Source organism: Centrocercus urophasianus, unplaced genomic scaffold (assembly GCF_019232065.1).
Source record: "Centrocercus urophasianus isolate 14NV4802_14NV808 unplaced genomic scaffold, USGS_Curo_1.0 seq_19, whole genome shotgun sequence".
Lineage (NCBI taxonomy): Eukaryota > Metazoa > Chordata > Aves > Galliformes > Phasianidae > Centrocercus > Centrocercus urophasianus.
This window is the reverse complement of record NW_024884744.1, coordinates 6,163,881-6,187,265: the sequence shown is the minus strand read 5'-3', so window position 1 is coordinate 6,187,265 and position 23,385 is coordinate 6,163,881. Positions and strand designations below refer to the sequence as shown.

At 42.8% G+C, this 23,385-nt stretch overlaps 1 protein-coding gene across 3 annotated transcripts in view; it reads right to left on the bottom strand.

Annotated features, from left to right (window-relative positions):
* The window catches only part of LOC122161396 (calcium-activated potassium channel subunit beta-2), a 114,600-nt gene extending 93,080 nt beyond the window's left edge, over positions 1-21,520 (bottom strand). For 2 of the 3 annotated variants that reach the window (XM_042820818.1, XM_042820819.1), the window contains exon 1: positions 21,435-21,520. In XM_042820818.1, coding sequence (XP_042676752.1) covers positions 21,435-21,472 — 38 coding nt within the window. In that variant the 5' untranslated portion in view covers positions 21,473-21,520. The remainder of the gene's footprint in view (positions 1-21,434) is intronic. The other variant, XM_042820821.1, reaches the window with a different exon arrangement.
* Positions 21,521-23,385: the final 1,865 nt, after the last annotated feature.

The window sequence follows — 23,385 nt, the reverse complement described above, 5'->3', positions numbered from 1 at the left end:
ACATCCTGACTGACCTTATCTAACTGACCTTGCACCAAAGCAGCACAGCGTGCTGCCAAATTTCCCAATTCTCTTCAGTATCTGAAGTCTCAGGGGCAACATTTCCTAAACAATTTTGCATCTGCTGACCTTATCACATCGGCCAGAAACAAAGTTGCTGGGCATTCAGGGGGCATACGAGCACACTGCAAAGAGGGAGGTCTGGGTGCAAAGCTTTCCTCTAGTTGTGCCAAAGCACGGGCCAGTCTGGCTGATACAAAGGGCTGAGGGCAGCAAGGGCTCTTGCTGTCATTAATCTGGCCTCCAAATTTCCAGGGAGGTGATGGAGTCACCATCTCTGGAGGTTTTCAAGTAAAAGTTAGATATGGCACTGAGGGACATGGTCAGTGGGCATGGGGAGGGGGAAGGGGGAGGATTTACAGTTGGACTGGGTGATCTTAGAGGTCATTTCCAACCTTAATGATTCTATGATTCTATGAAATTCATCCGAATATCAGTATTCGACCCAAATCCTGTCACACTGTGGATGTCTGAAGATGGTTTCAGTGATACAAAGTACTGTGTTTCCAAAGAGTTCCAGTTTAAGGCAGAGCTCTATCCAACAGTTACAATTAAAAAGAAAAAGAGAATGTCAGAAACCTCTGTCATGGCTCTTCAGAAGAGTTTTATCTTGTCGCTTGTTATGCGAGCAAAAAGTGGGCTTAATGCAAAATGCCACTGGCTTTTCAATCATTAATGACACAATCAACTAAAACACATAATCTGTTGCAGTGAGTACAGTGTTTGTAAACACGTGCAATTAAAGTGGAATAAGATTCAATTATAATGGGTTATGTGTGCATAATAATGCAGATCATGCAATTCTTATTAGTCGGGCTGTAGTCTGAGCTCAGTTTGGGAGGAAATTATATTGAAATGTACTATAATGAAGAAGAAATTTTAATGAGAAGACAAGGTTGAAAAAATATTACTCAAAGCAAGAGAAATGAAAGCATCTGGAGGCAGAATGCAAATGACTGCACAGAGCCATCTGACTACATTGCTGGTGCTGTGCCAACATCACAAATGTACACTTAGCCACTGCCAGGACCTGGGCAGAAGCAGGCACTACACAGGAGCAGGGTCCATGCTCCCTCCTGCTGCCTTTTTCTGGTCAACTGCTTTTCAGGTGGGGGCAAACAGTACTCCCAAAGATGTTTAACTTCATTTTTTTCCATGTTTTCTTCAGATAAGCGCATGGTTAAAGTCCAAGGTAGATGTTATACGTTTCCTTTCCCTTTGTTTTATCACCCACAGGAGTTGATTTACTCCACATGAATTGCTTTAATTAACTGTCGTACGGAGGGGAGCAGGACCAGACTACTCAAAAAAAGCACAGAAAATCACTGGTAAGCAGCACGTAGCTGGTACTGAGCACAGGAGAGCTGATCTCAGCTGAAACATGCAGACCTTGTCTAATTCTGGAACAGACAGCTCACCAACTACTTGATAAAAACCAGTTATAATGGGTACACATGTATAACAATGCAAACAGTGCTGCTCTGATTAGAACAAGGCGTTGAATTGACTTAATCAATATCTGAGAAGTGAAAGCAGTACAGCATATGAAGTTAAAATAGATGAGAACAACAAGGTGCTGTGTTGCATTAGTTACACAGTTCTTAGGAAATTGAAATCCTGAGGAATTACTGGTATCAGCTAGGCAGGGCATTAAGGATATCTGCCCTGAACTTGTTGCTGTCAGCTCAAGCAGCTTCACTGAAGAACATAGAGAGGAATTTCTGCGGAGTAGCAACAAGTGACTGCAAGTGTGGGAAATTAAATGGGAAATACAGATGCAAACCAGAGGAAACCTATGTGCATGCATCTTGCTCCCAGTGTACTGTGAACCGTAAATGCACTCAGACAATCAAGAAAAAAAACATTCCAGGGACCAGAATCCCAACTCTTCATCCTGAGCAAAAGCTCACAAGAGGAAATTTGAAATTCTGGGAAGGAAATGATGCTGTCACTACAGCTCGCAGTGAGCGGAAGCCTCACACAGACGAGGCTATGTGGCCTCCCTTGTCAGGAAATGCTTATGGCTCGTCAGTCTGTATTTCCTTTTTCTCACTTTGGACTCCCCATACTTCTTTATACACCCTTCCATGCTGCTGAATTTTCCCCTGTTTGGTGTTTCTGCACTAGGCTATAATGTCTCTCCACAGCCATTTCTCTGAATGGCAGTGTATTACAAATTCAGCTCTTCCAGTACTGATTTAGCTCCTTTAATCTTATAAATGAGTCTCTCCATCCCCTTGATAATTTTTGTTGCTCTTCTCTGAACTCAGTACAATTTTTCAATATCTCCTTTCTAATAAGTTCCCCAGAATTGAACACAGTGTTCCAGGTGCAGAAGCAGCAGAGCAGCATCCAGGTGGGCAGGAGCCGGGCTGCCCCAAATGCGCTGCCCTCCCCAATGCCCTGTCTCATTCCCAACTTATTCCCACAGGTTTTGAATCTCCTTTCCTCCTGACAATGAAAACTGATTGGTTTCTTCTCTTCCAGTGCAGGAAAATCTGGTTAAATTCTCCTGTGCTGTACCCAACCCTGAATGCATTTTGAAATGCCCTTATCCAGCTGCTTCTGCCTATGGATCTTTTGTGGAGGTTTTTAGTTCCTCCTAATGTCATCTCATCTTATCAACATGTCACTTTCTCCCCTATTTCTATATAAACAGGCAAGACCTTAAATAAAACTTCTAAAACTTTGTGGTTCTTCTAAGGATTCCTCATCTTCTACTCTCTGCTTTGTTGCGCTCTGTTAACCCCTTTTTATAGCTTTCTAGCCTGTTTTCAATCAAGAAGGGAATGTTCATCTCCAATCTGATTTAAATTAATTTTTCTAGAAAGATTTCATGAGGCACAGTATCAAACACTCTACTCAGATGCAAATATATTACAGCTCCAGCGTTCCCTTCATCTCTTAATTTTCTGTTCCTATCAAAAAAGCAATCAGGTTTGTCTGGTGAGATTTATTTCCACTAGACCAATGCAGTCTGGGGCTTTGTGCTGCTGAAGCTGCTGAACTCTCATGGCCAGAATTGCCTCCATGGCAGCTGGATGTGTAGGCACCTCCAAAAATCAGTGTTGGGGTCATCGTTATGTTCATCCTACACTGGAGTTCTGCTAATTGAGAGTTCTGTCTTAATTGTAATTACTGCCAAGACTTTGATGGGGTGCAGCATCCCTGTAGGGCCTCCCAGGGTTGTGGTCCCTCCACCTGCTAAGAGCACAGCCCTTGTCCTGCAGCAAGGTCACCCCACACAGCTCAGGAAGCCCTGCAGCAGCACGCCTCACTTAACACCATCTGCAAAGCACCCGCTTCCCTGCCAGGGCTCTCAGCAGTGGCATGGTGCCTGGCCAGGACGGGGACCTCCTGCCTGCAGTCTCTTGTCAGATTGAGGAGCAGTGAGCTCCAGGCAGTGGTGGCCTTTGTCATGAGGGACTGCAGCCACCCGGGGATAAGTGTGGGACCTCTGGATGGACCAGGTTTCACCTGGCTGCATTCCAAAGCAATACGGATTTATTTCAGAAAGGTAGAGTTTTCAGCAAGACGTGTTTTGGGATCATTTATTTCTCCTTCTAAGTGTCTGTACGCGCTTTTCTTTAGTCGCCTCTCAGTCTCCTGTTTACAGTTCAGGAGGGCACAGTACGATACAGGCAGTATGATATTTTTGCCACTTCTCCCCGTATCCTGGGCTCATCTATATCAGCTGATTTGCATGTACAATTATTTTCCCTCAAGTATTTTCTCACATGTTGACTAGGAAGAGATATTTTATTGGCTTTTCCTCATTTCTAAATTGTTCACATTTCTTTCATCTGTCTCATTAAAGATAGATTCTAGCAATCATTAGCTTCATACCCACCCTAATTTACTAATTAATGGACATTCTCTCTCATTCCCCTGACACTCATGTAATAAGTGTCTTCTGTATTCCCTTTAAATTCTTTGGCAGCATTAATTCACTCTGAATTTTTTTGCTGTCCTCATCCATCCCCTGCTGAGCATTAAATGAATCTGTATTCTTGTTTGATTTCTTCCTCACCATTTCCTATTTTCAGTACAGGTTTTTTTAACCTCCCATCTCTGAGCGTTCCTCATGCAGTCTCTGTAATTGCAGCACATAGCAATTTTTTCATGCACAAGTATTAGTCATGCAGATTTGTGGACATTCGGCTGCCATAGAAATTGGATGGGGTAAATGTGGAAATGGCCCTTTGTGAAGAGTGGGTGTGGGACTGGTCAGCATGGGGACCACTGCCATTGGTCCTCTAAAGCTGAGTGCCTTCCCTTGTGCCTTCTTGCTCAGAAAGAGCAATAAACATCTTTCCCTCAGTAATGAGTTCCTTCAATAATTAGTTAATATTTGTATAGTGCTTTGAAGATGCTAAGTGCTCAGTAAGTGCACATATTATTTTTGGCATTTCAGAGTCTTTTCAGACTGTACTGGCAGCACCTAGTTCTCAGCATTAATGAGTTACATGACATTGCTTAGGGGGAGATGTGTTTAGCAGGATGAGTTGCTATCTCTCTGCTATTTTGTAGGAGAAGGAATACCTAGCTCCACTGACCCCAGGGCAGCTGAGAGCTTTATCCTGCTGCAAAGGGTTTCTTCTGGGTGGGAAACACAGCCTGACCTTGCCCAAGGCTGCTCCCAACACAGTCCAGTTGCAAGCCCTTTCTCATATGGGGATCTGGTGGGATGAGGGGAAAAAGGTAAATCCTCTCCTTCTGGACCAGCTAAATTGTTGGGTTTTTTGATTTCAGCATGGACATTGGTGACGTTATGCTTAGTGCTGAGCTATGTAGTTATTTGATAGGATATATCAAAAGCAAATGGAAGTGTTGGCGTTATGGGTTATATTGTTCTTATAAACATACTTAAAGCTCCTAGATAAGTCATTATTCCGGGAACCTAATGCAAGGCAGCAGGTGCTACAGTTCCCCCGCCGAGTCTATTTTCAATATTAATTATCTTGCTGTGCATTAAGTAGTTTTTGTTTTTGCATTAAAAGATTTATGAAGATTAGATGATTAAAGTGACAAAAACTAATTTTCTCAAGCATAGCCCCTTGGCAGCAGCCAATTGCAAAGAAAAAAATACAGGCATTTAGTTGGTGTAGAAGGGTAGTATGATGAGTAAGTTATTGTATGGAGAAGAAGGACCAGTGGGAAATGCTGTTCTATCACCAACGTAGCTGCTGTCCTGCTGGCCATACACTTGTGCTGTGTTGATGTGGCAGCCATTCATTTTAATTCCCAATAAAGCAGATTTTTGTCTGAGAAATCAATTTCTCCATATGAAAACCAGTGACAGGAATGGCTATCACTTGCAGACATGACATCTGCTGCAAAGCTAAGCTCAGTGTGACAGCAGGATATGCCTTGCTTGCTCTTTGAGGAGGAGGGGAGCTCTGCGGCCGGGTCTGGTTTCATGGCACTAAGCTGGGCTGCCAGGTGAGCGCCTCTCACAGGGGCAGCTGTCACTGGAAGGAGATCTTATGGCTGAAGGAATCCCTTGTGTAATAGCAGGGTTTGTACCTCAGCTCCCTTGCTGCCAGCTGATGAGGAAATTCTGAAGGAGAAGTCGCAGCTCTGCCTTCTGGAGTCTGTACAGAGTAGGCTTTTCCTTTTCTTTCCCCTGGTTATAAACACAGTGACGTATAGGCAGCATAAGTTGTTTTGCTGTAACAATCTTTCCTTCCTGTCAGGTAGATGAACATACATAGTACTTGCTAATGCTAAAGCCATAGGCATTAAAATCACTGCTGCCATTAGCATGGTCATCCCCCATTGCACAAATGAAAGTGAAAAAGCAAAAGGTGCTCTGTGGAGTACAGAGCCAAGAAGCTGAGGACATGTAGGAGAATTGTACTGATTATTTTGTGTATTGCATGGATCACTTTATGCAGTCTTTATGATTTCTGTATTTTGGAACACTTCCCTTCATTGACTAGCACTCTGAATAGATGATTTTTGAATGAGTTTGCTGTCATTAGCGTCACGAATTCTTTTTTGTTAGTATCACGAAGTCTTTTCAGTGCCTTAGAATTTATTACAGGTTTTAGAAATGCCTACATTTATCCATTTTACACCTTCATTATCTGATCTAGCCTCATCATTGCACCAAATACATACAATGGGATTATCACTGCTGTCTCATTTCATTATATTTCCCATTTCTTAGAAATAAAAGCACTAAAAAATTTATAAGAAGAAATGCCTGAGCATAATCAGCCCCAATATTATTTACATCTGAATCTTGGGTATTGACAGAATACGTCCGTGACTCAGGAGTGACACAGTGTGTATTTTAGGCCAATGCTGGTAGACTGGGCCCAAGAGAATGACAATGCAGGATCCCAAAAAGCCTCTGAAAAGCCTGAAATACCCACAGTGAGCCTTCTGCTTTCTCAACATCCACAGTGAAGGTTCCTCACAGTGCTAAGTATAATATCTGTCCTCAGAAGATGAATTCATCTTACTAATAATGTCTGATGTGATCATTTTCCCTAGTTCTTCTAAACTGAACATTATGCTTTGTGAGGCTCCAGAGCCAGCTGCAAGGAGTGGAAAGAAGGGAGAAGGTACAGGGGAAAGGAAGGTGCAACTGTCTTGAAGATGGGCATTAACATCACCCTCTGATGGTGGCAACTGTTGTTCAATTCTTATGTTGAGAGGGATTTTTAAGGATCAACTAAATAGAAAGTAAATCCAAGATCAGAGGAAAGAGGACAGAAAGACAGCTTCAAAGTGCATGACATGAGGTGACTCTTGATTAAGAAAACAGCCTGTCCACAACGGGAAGAGAAAGTGCACTTGGAGACTAGGACAGCTCAATGAATATCCCTCCTGAGAGAAAGCATTGTAAAAGCTGACCTGAATCCATTTTTAGCAGTGACTGTTCTTCCAGCTGGAAGTGTTTTCCAGCTACACTAAACTCACAGTTCATAATCAGGATTTGCTATGCTGGACTCTGCAGTGCTGGTTCTCAGCCACCGATACTTGGAGGAGGACAGCCTCGTCCTCTGGCAGCATGATGTAGCTCATGCCACTCTTTGACCACAAGCAGTATGGAGTTACAGGAAGTCTTGCAAACTGCTGCAATAAAAGCAGATAATTATCTCTGTATTTTAGGGAAGCTTACAACAAGTCTTTGTTAGTAGTCCCAAACACAGTGCATCAGCCATGTTAAAGGCTGAAGGGAAAAGCTCCAGTTTCTCAGTTTGCAATGTAGTGTTAATAAATCAACCTACAGAGAAAATATTGGAAGTATTTTGGAACAAATGATGTGATAGAAAAGGCACATTTCATCCAACAAGTCAATTACTACACCCACTGATATTTGTTAAGATTCAATTTGGTGAAAAAAGAAATGTGTGTTTCTGCTACAAACTCTGGCCCACTTCCCACAGATACTAATCCTCAGTTTTTAGCCAAAATTTGCTGATGCATTGTCTGACACAGAAAAGGGCCTCCGAGCTCTGACATAAAACCTAATTACAGGAGGTATAGTAAAAAAGGGCAAGAGATGATGAGGGGGAATGGTTTTAAGCTCAAGGAGGGAAGGTTTAGTTTGGATGTCAGGGGGAAGTTCTTCACAGAGAGAGTGATGAGGTGCTGGAATAGGGTGCCCAGAGAGGATGTGGATGCCCCATTCCTGGAGTTGCTCAAGGCCAGACTGGATGGGGCCGTGGGCAGCCTGGTCCAGTATTAAATAGAGAGGTTGGTGGCAGGGGATTGGAACCTTGTGATCCTTGAGGTGTCTTCCAACCCAAGCCATTCTTGTAGTGCTGAAGACATGCATGGTGCTTGCTCTTTTCCAGCAGCAGAATACCCAGTACCAGTATCACTACATTAGATGCAGAACATGCACGCAGACACATGCATATGCCTGTACTAAAAAGCATAAACTGCCTCCTCTTTGCTCAAAGTCCAACTGCCTGCAGCAATATCAACAAATGCCATAGAGATGAGCAATAACTCTCCAATTCCCAGTGCAAGAAAGCTGTGGCGTGTGCATGTCCACAGAAGAGAAACGTGAGGATTTGGCTAATAGGTAAGAAGTCAAAATTGATTCCACACAAAAACATCTTATGAAAGCTTGTCTATTCATTGGGACCTGCCTTGTGTCTGGGCAATGGTGGCAGCTGGGTGAGTCCCCAAGATATGCTGGGGCTTGCATCTCTGTGGGCACCAGTGCCTCCAGCATCAGGATGGATTCCCTAGGTGCCTTTCTGTTCTTAGCACTTGGGAAGCTGCACTTTGCTGACACGTTTGCCTAGAGGCTGTGTATCCACACAGACAGGAAGAGTTTGCTCTACGAAGCAGCAGAGGAATGAAAGTGGCTGGCAAAAGGCAGGTTTACAGCATGATAACAGCATTTTCCAGCTGCTCTCATTGCTACACCCCACCATTGCTCTTCTCTGCCATCCTTCTCATTCTCACCACATATCTGAGACCTTGTTCTGAGCAGCACACTGTAATCCTAACACATCAGCATGCCAGGCAGCAGCTGCCAGAGCTCACGTATAGGCCTCAAATGCATTTGTTGAGAGCAGGGTTCCCAGATGGGCACAATTAAACAGTCATTCTCTGAGATGTGCCTGATCATGCACCATTCCTTTGCTAAATGAGGATTAACATTTCAAAGGATGCACAGTCTCTATGGCCACTTCCTTCAAGCAACAGCCTCGTGTGTTTCTGCTCTCCTTCCCAGGGACAAATCATAGAATCACAGAGTCAGGAAGGCTTGAAAAGAGCACTAAGATCATCTAGTCCAAACACTGACCCATCCCCACCATGCCTACTAAAACACGTCTCTTGGTGCCCATCTACACATTCCTGGAACAACTCCAGGGACAGTTAAACCACCTGTGCACGTTCTTGACCTAATGGGGTTAACTCCTATCATAATGATAGCAGGAGCTCAGTTTAACTCCTTCTTTTTCCCTTAGTAGCACAAAAAACTAAACTATAGCTACAGATAAAACATGCTGGAGATCGTGATCTCGGGTCTTCCCTCTGCAGTCCCCGCAGAAAGCAGCACAGCCGGCTGCACTGCTGGTGCACACGACGGCGACCGAGATGCTTCCGAAAAGCACTCAGTGGGGGTGCGGAGCTCTGCGGCATCCCCCCGCCGCGCCTCCCCGCCGCTCCCAGCCCATTGCTGGGGGAAGAGCAGCACCTAGAGGCCCCGGGCGGCCCTACCCCGGGCTCCGCAGGCACAGGAGTCCCCAGGGCTCCGGGACTTGGGAGCAATTTGCACTTCTGGCGGCTGGGAGATTTAGAGATGAAACCAGAACCAGCCCAACCTCTCTGAATCCCAGACCCGCTCCTTTAGCGTTCAGCCCTGCCAGCCTCTGCGTGGAGGTCTGGCAGAGAGAAAGAGTCCTCCAATGCTTCAATTAAAGGTTGGAGGTTGGGGTGCGATGGCCGTGTGCCACCTATCTGTGCTGAGCCGTTCGTGGTGCTCTGCCTGTTGGACCGGACCCACGTGGTCAGTGTTCTGTGAGAAGCTGCTGCAGACCAAATAATGGCTTTCATATGGCCCTCCTCTGATCCCCAGCTTCTGCTTTAGAAATGTCACTGCAGTAATGGGTTTCTGTAGGATTACTGTAATTCAAAAGGTCGCGTGGGCAGTAATTATCCCATGCGTTTAGCTTAAGGATCTCAGAAATACAATGTTAATTCTAATTCTGTCATCCCAGATGGAATGATTAATTTCTGCTTGCAGGTGACTATAAACACCGGGCCCAATTTTTGGGAGAGATTTCACCAAAAATGTAGATCTATGCCTTCAATGTATACTAAGATTACTTCAGATGTTGAATACATTTTTAGCAATGCAAAGTTAATAGGATTATGTTTAAAATCTCTGAATAAGTGTTTCACAAGCAGCAAGAGCGTAGGATAAACAGTAATTTGCTCTTCATTAAAGAGTCCAAAGGGCAAATTTTGAAACCACCCCCTTGACTTTAGAAACCTGAAAATTAATAAAGATGAACTTTGCCCAGTGTTTGGATAGAGGAGCCCAGAAGTCACACTGACCTCATTTTGTGCTCAGCTTTTGAGCTGTGTCCATCTATGCATTTTGTCTAATTAAAATCTTTTATACCTATAGGCTTGAAATGATGGTATGACTGCATCCTTCATGCTGGAGTCTGTTTTGAATTGACATGATCCAAAGATCTGCATCCTTTGCTATCAGCGTTTAGCCACATTAAATGCACTGTCAGGAGTTTGGTGGTGAAACCTGAAGCTCTAATTCTCACCTACACACAGCTGAGTTAAATCTTTATTTCAGCTCCTAAACTTTAGGTGAGAAGGCAAGCTGTAAATGTCCACTGATTCCTGGGCCCTTCTGGTACCCAGGTTGTGGGATAGCAGTCTGTTCCCCTCCTTCACTCAACATGGCTTCTGCAGCACTGAGAGCACAACTGTTGGGTTGAAGAAATGTCATGTTCAAATGTTATAGTCAGAGAAATGTGGGTTTCTTTCAGCAGATCTTTTTTGGTTCAAGTTAATCCAGGTAAAATCTTTAAATGAGGGCTGAGGATGGAACCCTGCAGTGGAGGACAAAAATGAATACTAAAACAACATTGTCCTTTTTTAAACAGACCAGGGTAAGAGTATAAGGAAGAAACAGTCCATTTAGTGGGAGAGCTGATGAGTACATGGAGACTTCACCTTGCCTTTGCCTATCTCTGCTTGGGCCGGTGGTGGATTCATCCTAATCCTGTGGGCTGAGCTATTCCTGAGCTGTACAGCCCCTGCAGTTGCTGACAATGATGGCTATGACAAAAGCTGAGCTCATGGAAAGGCTGCACACAGGACAGATGAGCAATACAAATGTAGACCAATACAAATTGGAGCAGAAGAGCATTCTGTGTGAAGATGTGCTATTCCAGCCCTTCCCATTGATCTTAATTTAAGGTAGGCCCAATCCTAGCATAGACAGAACAACACTAGGGACAGAAAAATCCCTTACGACATGGCCTCAGTTCTGTATTAAAGCCTTTTAATACATGATCTGTATTAGCCTTTACACAAGAACTTTGACAAACATATAAATATATATTAGAAGACAGTCCTGGAAAAAAAAATGGGCAAACAGTGGATAGAGACATAACCAGAGAAAAAGGAGAAGGGAAATTACTTTCACAAGACAGGCAAGTCCCTTTGCCAGAGACACTTTGCTCTTTATACACTCTTTAGAGCCAAACAGTTTATTTAATCTTGTTTTGCTTCCCTTCATTTCTCATTAACCTTCAACTTATGCAAGCTGTGGTTATATTCTATTCAAAAGCTTTTATGCAAGACAGGTGTTGTGGTAACTTAGTGCTTTCACCATGCCCTGCTAACCATCAAGCTAGCAAGATAACTCATCACTGCTCTCCCCGTGCCTGGCAAGCTAGAAGGCAGTGCCCTTGGATGTTGGTGCTTGCAATGGTATCTGCATTTTCATTTGTGGGGTTTATAATATGCTGGTCACCACTTCCAGCTAAGTAGTAATGGTCTATAGAGAGTCCAGACCTGGGAGTAACTGTACATTTAGTAATAAATCAGTATCACTGTGTGTGTTGGAATTGCTGAGACATGGCCTGATTGAGCACATGGGGAAAGGACACAGCCCTGGGAGCACAGGTGAAGGCAATTCATGTGTGTGACCAGAAGGGGTGGAGGCTGGCTGCACCTCCCTTAGACCTCATTTAAGGGCTGACTGCCACTGGGTTTTTTTTTGTTTGTTTGTTTTGTTTTTTGAGATCTTTCCTTTGTAGAGCTTCCTCTGCAAGCCTGGAATCTCAGAGATGGGCGAGAGATCCTTTCCCTTCTTTTGTAACATCTTCTCATTGCTATGATCCTTTTGCCCTTTATACTTTGTAACACCTTCCCATTGTGCTGGCCTTTCTGTCAGTATACTGTGCATAAGATCAAAACCTGTGAAAATCACTAAGGCACAAGAGCCGGTTGGTGTATGTCAGTGTAACTGCAGGATTTCTTTACGCTGGTTGGTCAGACACCAGCTCTAGGCTGCTGGAGCGTTTCCTTAGAAAACATGGAAAGCAGCAGAACAGCATTTGGAGCAGGATTTTGCAGGCACACCAGGGCAGCTGTAGGGCAGGGCAGTGTGAGGCAGCAGAACAGGCTGCCTGCATGCATCTCTTGGCATTAATTACAATTGTTGGACTTCCGTGTGTTCCTTCACAACCTGTGTTTCAGGTGCAGCTAAATCAGGCATAGCATTATAAATGTTTTGAACTGTGGCAGTGATGCTGGTCTGGAAACTATGCTAACAGTAAAATCTACAAAGCACCTGAGGTTGTTGTCCAGACTGTAAGTAACCTTGCTTGATTTTATAGTAGTTATTAGGCCTGATGGTGTTCTGTTTATTTGAGTGAAAGGGGCAAAAGTAATTGCTGTCTTACTCTATGTTGTGAACAACTGAAGTCAGTGAGGTCAGTATTGGCTATAAGGCCCATTTCTCTTGTTGAATTAATTTTGGTGTACAAGATTACATCAGGTAACAAGAAAGCACTCATTGACTGAGTACTGCAAAGCTTTTCATAGTTATTCCTTTCTGTCCTTTATTAATAAACTGAATCTGTACTAGAACTGTGTATGTAATAATGTATTTAAAGACAGAAATAAGTTCCTTTTCAATCTCAAAAACAAGAATTATCCAGCTTCCTGATAGGGAAAGGTTGAGTTTCCCACAGTAGAAAAGGAAATTTGAAGCCCAGACGTTGGCTAGGATCTCTCATTACCTGTAAAAGAGCCAGGAAATGAAGTTGGACCTCTCATACTTCAGCTGCTCTGTAACTAGGGCTATTCTCCAGTCCCTTTTTTGTGCAAGTCATCAGACTATAAACATGATAATTAGACTGGTAGAAAAGTGCTTAACATTGAATATTTTTAGGATGTAATCATTCCAGCCGCAACTAGTAGTAAAAGCATTGCTCTTAATGTCAAAGACAGGGAAACTGGGCCACAACACTTCAAGCTTGTGTGACTGTTGGAATCAGAGTCCACCAGCTCCAGACTGTGACCCTGGGTGAGTCCTATGAACTATGTTGACTGTCAGTGCTAGGGACTGCCAGTAAATTAAATAATTGCTTAGTGGAAGGAGAAAATGAAGCAGTACTGACAAGGGAGATATGCTTTTCAATGACACCTGAAAATTGAGACAGAGTTGATTAGGCTCATATCACTGTGCAGTCTGGAGATACTAAGCAACCAGCTCCCTGCATTTACATCAGTGGGAATATTGACCAGGTGGAAATTTCAGGCTCCTCCTGAAATGCAGAAACCTCTCAGTGCTCTATGGGGGAGGAAGGAGAGCTATTTTGGAATGGGAGAAATAAAACCTTTCTCTGACTCTCTCAGAGAAACCTGCATATGGCAGCAAGGTACCTAAATCCTTCTGGAGTTTATTTTGCAAAGATAGTGTCAGAGAACAATCTGCTGGAAGAGTGACAGTCTGTAGGTAACTATCGTGCTATTACCAGTACAATGAGTACATCTAGTCAGTGAGGTCACATCTATGCTGGGATGGGATGAACAGCAGGAAAGTGATGTCTGAGTATGCTGAGCTCCAGGATGAGTGCCCCTGTTCCTGGCACAGGTTTTGCCTTGGCAACAGTTCAGTTGTATTGGATGATGGACAGACCAGTAGGTGAAGCAAATGCCCTGCACTGCCTTATCAGGCCTTATAGATGAACGAAGCTAGGACAGATATTGGAGTGGGAGAGATTAGGGACTATTTACAACCTAAGGTTTTGTAAAGCTTTTCAGTGAGTTTTTTTTGGTTGCAGAAATGTCTCTCTCAAAACACTCTGCCTTTTTGGTGGACTGCTCTGCCCTTAGTGCTATTGTAAACTTATTTGCCTCTTGATGATGGATCCGTGGGCTGCAGAAGAGTTCCCTGATCTGCCTGCTGGCTGCCAGAGATGCTCCTGCTGACTGAGGGAGAAATGTGCTCTAGGGCTCCTGGCAATAGTTCTGCTTGAGACCTTGCATGGCCAAGGGGGATGTAGCATGTGCTATTGGAGGCAGTCAGGGTACCCAAGGCTTTCTGGAAAATGAGCAGTATTTCTGGCTGACTGGGCCCAGTGGTGAATTTACAGAGCTCTTTTGCCTCAAAAAGGAGCAGCAGAGGTGAGGAGGGATGGATCAGCATTGATTAAGCTGCCAGTTCTGCTAATGTCACTGTGGACACAGTCACTTTTCTTTGCCAGCAGCAACTTAAATAATAAGATGCAGAGAGAAAAGGAGGGAGTGTCAGCACTGAACTACTCACAGTGCTGTTGGCAGTATTTAGATGAGAAACTGGTGGTGTGATGGATGGCCATGATGCAAAGATACACGGTGATCAGCTCTTGAAACAGGCAGTCTAAGGACTGCACCTGACTAGTCTGAAGGTGACTTCACCAAGAGCTGGTACTAGACACTACTCAGTTTTGTCCCACACAAATATTATTTGTACTGAACTCAGCAGTAGGTTCAACAATTCATGCAAATATGTTGGCAAGGGCTGCTTTCACATGTTGGTCTAGGTCTGCACACCATGCTGCTTGCAGCTGGTCTGGCCCTAGGGTTCACAAGCAGAAATGAGCTTGTTTGGTCCTGAGCAGAGCTGTGAGGGGTGGTGCAGCATTTCTGTCTCCATTCCTCTGGCCCTGCTCCCTGTGTCCCTGCTGATCAGCGACTGTGTGTGCTCTCTGAACAGGCAATCACACCACAGTATGAAGGTGAGTTCACTTCTCAAACCTTACAGAAATATTTTTCCAAATTCAAACTTCCTTCTGGCAGGCAGAGATTCTCTATACATCTCTATTTAAGCACCCCTAGCTTCATGACCTAGAACGAAGTAGATTTCATATTTCACACACTGGCTTTTTATGTTGTACTGCTGGACTTAAAGTAGGCCTCTTGCCTTTCATTTTCATGACCATGGTATCCCATGGTCAGATATAATGAAATTTGTTTTGTGATATTTTTTTTAAGCTTGACATGCAATATATATAACAAACCCTGATAAGCATCTCTGAGAAGAACCTACTGCATAAATACCCAGACATTGGTGTTCGGGTCCAGATTTTGCTGGTCATTGTGAAAAGGTGATTTTTTTACGTCTTTCCAAACAGTACATCAAGCCATTTTGAAGGAGATTTCTCCTTAGAAATGAGTATAATGCTTTAGTTCTAATTTCGTAGGAGTTAAATTGAATGTTAATAACATCTCCAACATTTGACTTAATGTATGGAACATTAGGAGTACTATCTAGTGTTTCCAATTAACCAGGGATGCTGCCTTTCCTATCTGTTTCATCCAAGGACAAAAGTAATTTGTTTGGATAGCAAATTCCATTCCTGCACATTAGCATTATAGTATCACTGCAAAAATAATCCACGCTATCTGGATTATGGCATTGAAATTGCTACAAGTGAAGGCTGTTTTCTGGACTAATATTTGGAGAAGATGAGAGAGAAAGAGAGACATGAGGGGCATCATTAATTATTTTTTGGTATTTCTTGTTTTGAAAGGTTTCTACTGAAAAGGAGAGTACATCTATCTTGCAGGGGGTTTCCTCAGAGGGTTTAAATGAAGACTGAAGCTTTAAGAACAAAGTGAAAATGGAAGAAGAAATATACTGCCATCAGTAGCTCAGAAATGAGGCACTGGGGGTTTCACAGAGTTTTCATTAATCCTCTCCTGCTCTGAGGGTGTTCCTGTGTGACCATCAAAATGACACACGTGCAGCTGTCTGGTGCTTTGCCACATCTCTAGGTCTGATGTACTTTGCTCTGGGGATGGTTAAACCTCCAGCTGTTCAGAATGACAGTTTGTTTCCTTCAACAAACATGCTTGGATGTTTATCTGAACTATTTAAGTCCACAGAATTAGATTATAAATTGTTTCAAATGGTTTTTCAACACATTTTCCTTGCCAGATCCTTGTAATCAACACCTGAAAACCTGTCTTCCTTGAGCACTGCTTTACTGTTACTTCAGGAGCTGGACTGGTGGCTGTGCCTGGGGTGTCCTAGCAAGAGCCACTTTGCTAATACAGCGGGGAGGAAACCAAGCAAGTCTACCTGACTTGGTGATAGGACTGCAAAGCTCGTATGTACATCCAACATATCAAAAAGCAGTCTCTAGGTGCTTCCTTGTGGCAGTACATCTCGTGCAGTTGCATGGCAGCATATATTTGGGCAAAAGGAGGCACTGGGTGAGTCAGACACATTTGGTGGAGGAGCACCAGCTGGGGAAGAAGGCAAGCAAGCGAGGACTCCTGGGAAGGCACAGTGCTTCTGCACACCTGGCTAAGCCAGCAGTGGTGAAGTGATTTGGTTCTGATCACCTCATCAGCTTGGGCATTCTAGAGATTTAGAGCATTGAGAACCAGTTTAATAATAACTGACAAGATATTAGCATTGATTTTTAACATGCTGTAAGGGTATGATAAAAGAGTAGGTACGTGATGGATGACAACTATATGAACTACTTGTTTGGCTCAGCTCAGTTGGTGCTGACAGAAAAAGATGAGAGAGGAAAAAAAAGATCTTCTCAGCCTGCCATGAATCTTAGCAAAGGAAGGTTCAGACCACCAAGGTTATAACAAATTTCAGAGCTTCTCTTAACATCCTATGTAACAATGTACTGATACAGAGATTGTTTCAGAGACAACATCTGATGCCTAGAGACAAAATGTTTATTTGCTTATATTAAAAAAAAAAAAAGCAGGAAGTATGGCTCAGGAGTGTGAACTGGGGAAGAGGACAGATATTTCCAAAGCTGCTGCCAATCCCCTTACATGGACACGATGAGACTATTGCACTGTACTGGAAAAGGATTCATGACTCAACACGTGAATCTGCACTGAACTGCATTCACAGGTTTAAATTTATTATGAGGCTTAAGGTCCAAATATAGGAGCTTTTCAAATAATGTGTTTTAGAAAGATTTTAGAGGGTGATTAAAAATAATACCATTAAACCTCACCTCTGAAATAATGGGAGCGGTTATACATACTTCTTGGCACTGAAAGAACTAAAATCCAGGCATTTTCTGACTCAGATAAATCTTAAGTTTCCCATGTGTGCATTTGCAATTGTAAATTTGAGAAGGACTACTGCAGTAAGATGAAAAGTGCTCTTGCCACAGGAGGACCTGGCCCTTCTTGCTCAAATGACGATGTTTCCAAGATAATTCAGTTTGTGATATATAGGGAGTACTAAATTCAGATCTTTCAATCTCTTACCTGAATATTCCTGAAAATATTAAATTCATGTATAATATGCAGGATTCAGGGAAACTAACACCAGTTGTTTGGCCTCCTAACACACAGATGAGGTGCATTTCCCCACTTAAAAATCAGAACAACTGTATCAGTACAGTGGAGGAATATGTCACTCAGATGGTATTGCAGGCTGATATAGGCAACTAGGTATGTTCTACATAGCTGTCTAAGGGCAGTGTCTGCATGCACAGCCTTTTTGTTCCTGGGAAGGGATTTAGCTTTTCAGGTGTCTGACAACACAAAGACCAGCTGTGTGCATAACCTGTTAGCTCCCCTCCAGAGCAGGACTGTGCTCTTAAAGCAAAAGCAAATACATCAAGCTGGCTTCATCTAAACCATCCTGCATCGCTTCTGTTACTTGTCTACTAATGCAGGCCAGCTGTTTAGTCAGTGAAACAGAAGCATCAAATTACAGAAATAATAGAAAATGGAGAGTGAGAGGCCCCTTAAAGGACATCTGGTCTGTCTGCTCCCTTGGGCGTGTTCAGATTTACCTACACCACTACTCCATGAACTGGTCTGTTGAACTGGTTTTCAGAAGTCATCAGTGACGGAGATTCCAGATTTACCCACAAACAAACAAAAAGTAAAAGCCATGTTAACAGCTGAACAGCTGATTGGGTTCTGTCCGTTGGTCTTACAAAGAAAACATCCGCTGCTGAGATATCTGTGTGCTTTACTAATGCTTCAAGGAAACATGCTAATCCTTTGGAGACGTGCAGACCTTAGCACTGGAAAATGGGAAATGCGTGCTGATTGTGCCTGTAAGATGGTGAGCAGTAATCTGCATGGATGCCTTTTGGCAAGATGGGATTTTAGGACTATTGTATTTATGTGTGATTGCCTTTTAGACTATAATTGTAACAAACGTGATTAGTCTACAGTTCTCCAAGAGTGGCTGCACTGTGACAGGGTTGGGAGGGTTTGCTTTCAACCAACGCAGGCCAGGCAGCACTTATTCCAAGGATGAGCTGCATTTTTGTTTTTTTTTAAGACAATGCTGAATTGCTGGCCTAGAGCTGGCTATTTTTTCTTCCTGTGACCATTCTCCTGTTTGGTAATAGTTATTGTTTGAGTGGATTTGGTTGAGTGCATCTTTTGTCTTGTTTTGTTGTTACATTTTTTTAATATATGTCTTTAGAATGAGGCCCCCAGAGGAAGAGGCAGGGAAGCAGAAAGCAAGAACAGAACTTTCTAGGGCAGAGAAGTTGATGTAAAGCCCCAATTTTTCAGATGCTTTTTAATGTTTGCAGATGTATCCAGGGGAATAAAATATATATTGGAGAGTTAATTTTGTAAATAGTTCTCATTAACTCACTAGAAGTTTTGGATGTGTAATTAGATATTCCTTCCATTTCCTTAAACACAGAGGCACAATAAGGAGTAAACAGGTAACTGTTGGTTGCAACCTAGCTTCTTACTGCCCAGGACATTCAGTGTCAGAAAAATATTTTATGTAAAAGCAGGAATTTCATTAAGAAACAACAGCTGAAACACTGTCTTTGTTAATTTGCAGTTCAAACTCGCTTGCTTTTCAAAATCTCTGCTTTGATTTCTGTCAGATGCAGAGGCACGGTACACGACATGGCATACATCAATTAACTCTCTGCATAAAAAGGTGTGATGTTTTTTTCTCTAGCTGAGGGGATGGGAAGGCAAGTTTTTTTTTTTTTAATGATCTTGTGAAATGATTTTAAATGGCTGTCAAACATCTGGCGTCGATTAGTAGCCAAGTCAACTGACTGGAAGGTTTTCATTTTCTGTAATTGCCTGTTCCCAGTGCTTTGTTTCTAAGAGTATTTTACTTTCTGATGTTTCTGTTGTTACTTATAGAATGCTTTCCTCCATTTTTAAGATGCATTCAAATTTGCCTGATGACTTCAGTATGCCATTCTGATAATTTCCTTTGGGATCAGTCAGTTCTTTTCCTATGGTATATTCCATGTGAGAGGTTTTTTGATCTTCACGTGACTATCAAGTATTGTCCGTAAGCTTGTTTGGTTTTGCTTTTGTTTCCTCCTTCTTGTTGGCTACTCCAGTGCATTTCACTCTTATGTCCCTACTGACTCCCAGCATGTTATTTAACAGGTGAACATTGTTCTGTGTACTTTGCACATTATTTTTCTCAGACTCCATATTCAACAGTTGGCAAGATTGCATCTTTTTAGTTTAGAAACTCATTTTGGGGCAAAATGTGAGGAACAGAGAACTTCTATCTCTGAACTGCTCACAGCAGAAAGCCAAGCTCTGTGCTCCAGATTAGAGCTCAGGAGAGAAGGGGTGGCTGGTCACACCTCACCCTGCCTTCTCAGGACACCATTCTGATAGTTTGGAAATGTGGCTGTCACTGTTTCTGTCTCAGTGCCACTTCTGAAAAGCAAACATCTGCAGCAGGAAGCCTATTGGAGGTCTTAGTGGAGGAGGATGTAGTCTGAAAAAGCAAATGTTCCAATGAGCCATAGCTGCTGCTTTGGGCGGTGTGACTCAGCTCTCTGGGCATGGTTTTGCCAACATAAATGCAGTTTAACTCAGTGTTTCCCTGAAACTGATGAGTAAACTTAATTTGGGGTCTGGTTCTGCCACGTCAAACTTCCATCAACTTTTTGCTATGCGAAGGGATGAATTACGTCAGCACGTTCTAGTTATTACCTGTGCTATACAACCACGAGGCAGACACTCAGAAGCAGCGCATGAACACCCAATAAATGAAAGTCCCTCCCCCAAGGAATTTGTGTCTGCCTGGGAGAGAGATTGGGCAGGAAGTGAACAGGAGCGGCCAGAGGTGATGTGGCTGACAGAAAGATGATTCAGATGCTGCAAAATATTTCGGGGAAGCGTTCATTCTTTTTCATATATGAGCCAACTTTGTGCTGTCTGACCTGCACTTTTTTCTGTCAAAAGTCCTAAGCAGACAAAAGACTGAATGAACAGAAAGCAGAAAATAACAGTGAATTATTGGATTCTTTTTTCTTCTTCTTTTTTTTTTTTTTTTTTTTTCCTGGGAACTAAAAAGTCATGAGAATGCAATTGGAAACAAACAAAAACATACCATAGGTGTGCATGTAAAACTTAATGTGACTTGAGGTTTGATACTAGAAACAGCCTGCAGAAAGAAGAAATGATTTTTTTTTTTTCAGAATTATTTGAAGAGAAGCAGGGAAAAAAAACTGCATCTCAGTAAGTTTCAAGATCATTTAGAAGATGGAAAGAAGAGCTGTCTAGAAGTTTTACATTGTTATTGGCTGCTCTTGACACACATGAGCAGTGTTGTTTGGATAGGTAGCCCTTCCTCCTCACAAACCTTGTCCATGTTTCTACAGCACAATATACCAGACTATTTTCATCTACCCGAGTGCCAGTATGACACCCTGTGGGTAGGAGATCTGCATGTCATCAAATCCTGTACTGAATGCTTTTCCTTTAGAGACACCATTTTCAATTTATCTCAAAGTCCAGCTTAGCTCAGAGTATCTCTTTTATGCTGGTACCACCGAACTGTATCAACATTACAGGATTATGAAGTGGGATCACTTACCCTGTCAGCTCTATGCTAGCATTGTGGCTTCACATTGATACTTCCAGCAGAGCAAGTGCTATATTTTATTAGTTACAGAGATTCATTGTGCAACCAGAAACTGTCCTCTGCACCCTGCTTTTATAACAGGATTCAGAACAGCTGAGCAAATACAACCTCTGTAATATATATGAAATACAAGAAGATAATAGCAGGGCAAACTCTCTGATTTGCTATATGGTGTGCACAGTGAATTGGGAATACAGAGATACTTTGCAAGATGAAGGGGAAATACGTTTAAGGTCTGCCATGAAGGCCTAGCAAAACCCACTTAAAAGATTCCTATCCTAACCAACTCTCCATAATTTCTAACAAAGGCCTGAATGCAATTATTTCTACACCATATTTCCAAGCCAGGCTTTAGTTACCTTATCAAAATTGCAGTCAAACTGCAGGAGAAAACAAACCCGAATAAATACAATGTACTAGTTGTTATCAGCCTCCAAATAATGAGCTGAAAGCTCAATATTATCATCCCTATCCCAAACAGCTCGAGCCATTTGTTTCTACTTACCTCCATTTGTCTCTCGGATATTTAAAGCAAAGACTCATTTTGTCCTGCAGATTCGGTGCTGCCGCTCAGTATTATCTTGCCTGATTGTAAAAAGGCTCCTGACCAAAAGGAACAGGAAAGCAGTAAGTAAAACAAACACAGAAGCCCAAGAGGAAAGCTACACCCTAAAGACCGGCACTAATAGCAACTGAGAGACAGGGAAAGAGAGAACACTCCCAGTTACTAACTTTTTCCATTGATACATCTGTTACAAAACAATTTTGCTGCAAACTTCTCTTCCTTCTTGCAGGCAATGCTTTGCTGTATGTGTAGACCTCAGATAAACCACACAGTGAGTGTGGGATTGGGCTTTTTTCTTTTTCTTTTTCTTTTTTTTCTGTACCAAGTAATCAAATTAGTGAAATATAAGCGAGGAGCTCAGTTGACTACTCTAAAAGCATAGTTCTGGGCAGCAGTTATCACAAGGTGCATTTGTCCATACTTGAGTTGTTGTTATAATCCAAAATTCTTCAGTAGAAAGAGGGTGATATTTGAAACAGCCATCTATGGGGCTTTCTGGCCAGAGAGCCTTGGTGCAGCAGAAGCGAATGTTTAGATGATTAATAACTTAATTTTCTAAGGGCTTGATGGGCAGGCAGAGAAAATATGCCAGACTGCCATTGCCACAAAGGGGTTTTTCAGTGCCAAAAAAAAAAAAAGATATTAAGAATGAGAGTTAATGATTTCACCTCTATACATTTTAGGATGAGGGGAATGTGCAGGGGGCAAAGTGGGATTTACTGCAACAGCAGAAGGCACGGGGCTCAGTGTGTTCACACTGTCCCTCAGTGGGTTTTGGCTTCTCCAGGGCTGTTCTTTAGTGCAGGTCAAAGAGTAGCAATGCGTGCCCACAACGGCTGCACGGAAACTTTTCTCACTGACATTTAATATGTGGCTTGGAACAAATAACAAACAGTTTGGTTTGAATTAAAAAGTTTTGACAGTTCCATTTTGCCAAGCATTAGTCAGAAAGGAAAAGTGATGGATGTGCCATGTTTGAAAATTCCCAGGGTGTAGTAAACTCATTTGTTTTAAAAAAGTTAGGAGCAGATTCTCCCCTCGTTACAGAACAAATCTGGCCCTATTTCAGGGAGGCTGATCAAGCTGTGGTGACAGAAATTAAGGTCATGTCATTTACTAGGGTAAGTGAAACCTGCTTTGAGCCCACAGCTGGGAAATGCTGCATACAGCATCGGAGGTGGGAAAGAAGCACTGCAGACAGTAAAGCTGACACTGGGCCTATGCAGTCAGCATCTCCTTTGAGTCTTGTTTTCTGAAGGAGTGTGTGTGATGGGGAGCCAAGCACAGCTGGGGGTGCTCAGAAGGGTCAGGGCACCGACAGCCCCTGCTCTGCAGTCTGCTCCTGGTGTGCTGGCAGTATGGGTTCGTTTTCACGCCTGCTGGGCCTTGCTGCAGGGCAGTTTGGTGTAGCTGAGGACAGCTCTCAGCCAGCAGTGCTCCAGTCAAGCTTTAATTCTTCAAGACAAGGTCATTACCGATTTGCTGCGCTTGCCTCGCTGACATGTTTTGCTGATCAACTTATTCACTGAGTGTGGCCCTCTGCACAGCAGGGAGCTGCTACAGTGGGAAAGAGGGTTCTCTGTGAAGCTTTAAATAAGATTTGTTTTCCTTTTTTTGTGTGCATCTGGAAGAAGCTCTGTGCTGACTTGTCAACATGATTTTCTTCCATCTGTATATGTTTATCCTTGAATTAGAGTATTTCAGAAGCTGAAGAAGGAAATCATTTTAGTCCATCTAATTTGTCTAGGAGGTCAGATATACAATTGGCTGCTATTACAGATTTTCCAGAGGTAATATTCCAGTTGATATGTTGCTTCTATTACTTTGCATAGAGGAATTTTTTATCTCAGTAGATCTTTCTCTCTAAAGGTTTGCAGTGGCCTTTGTCTCA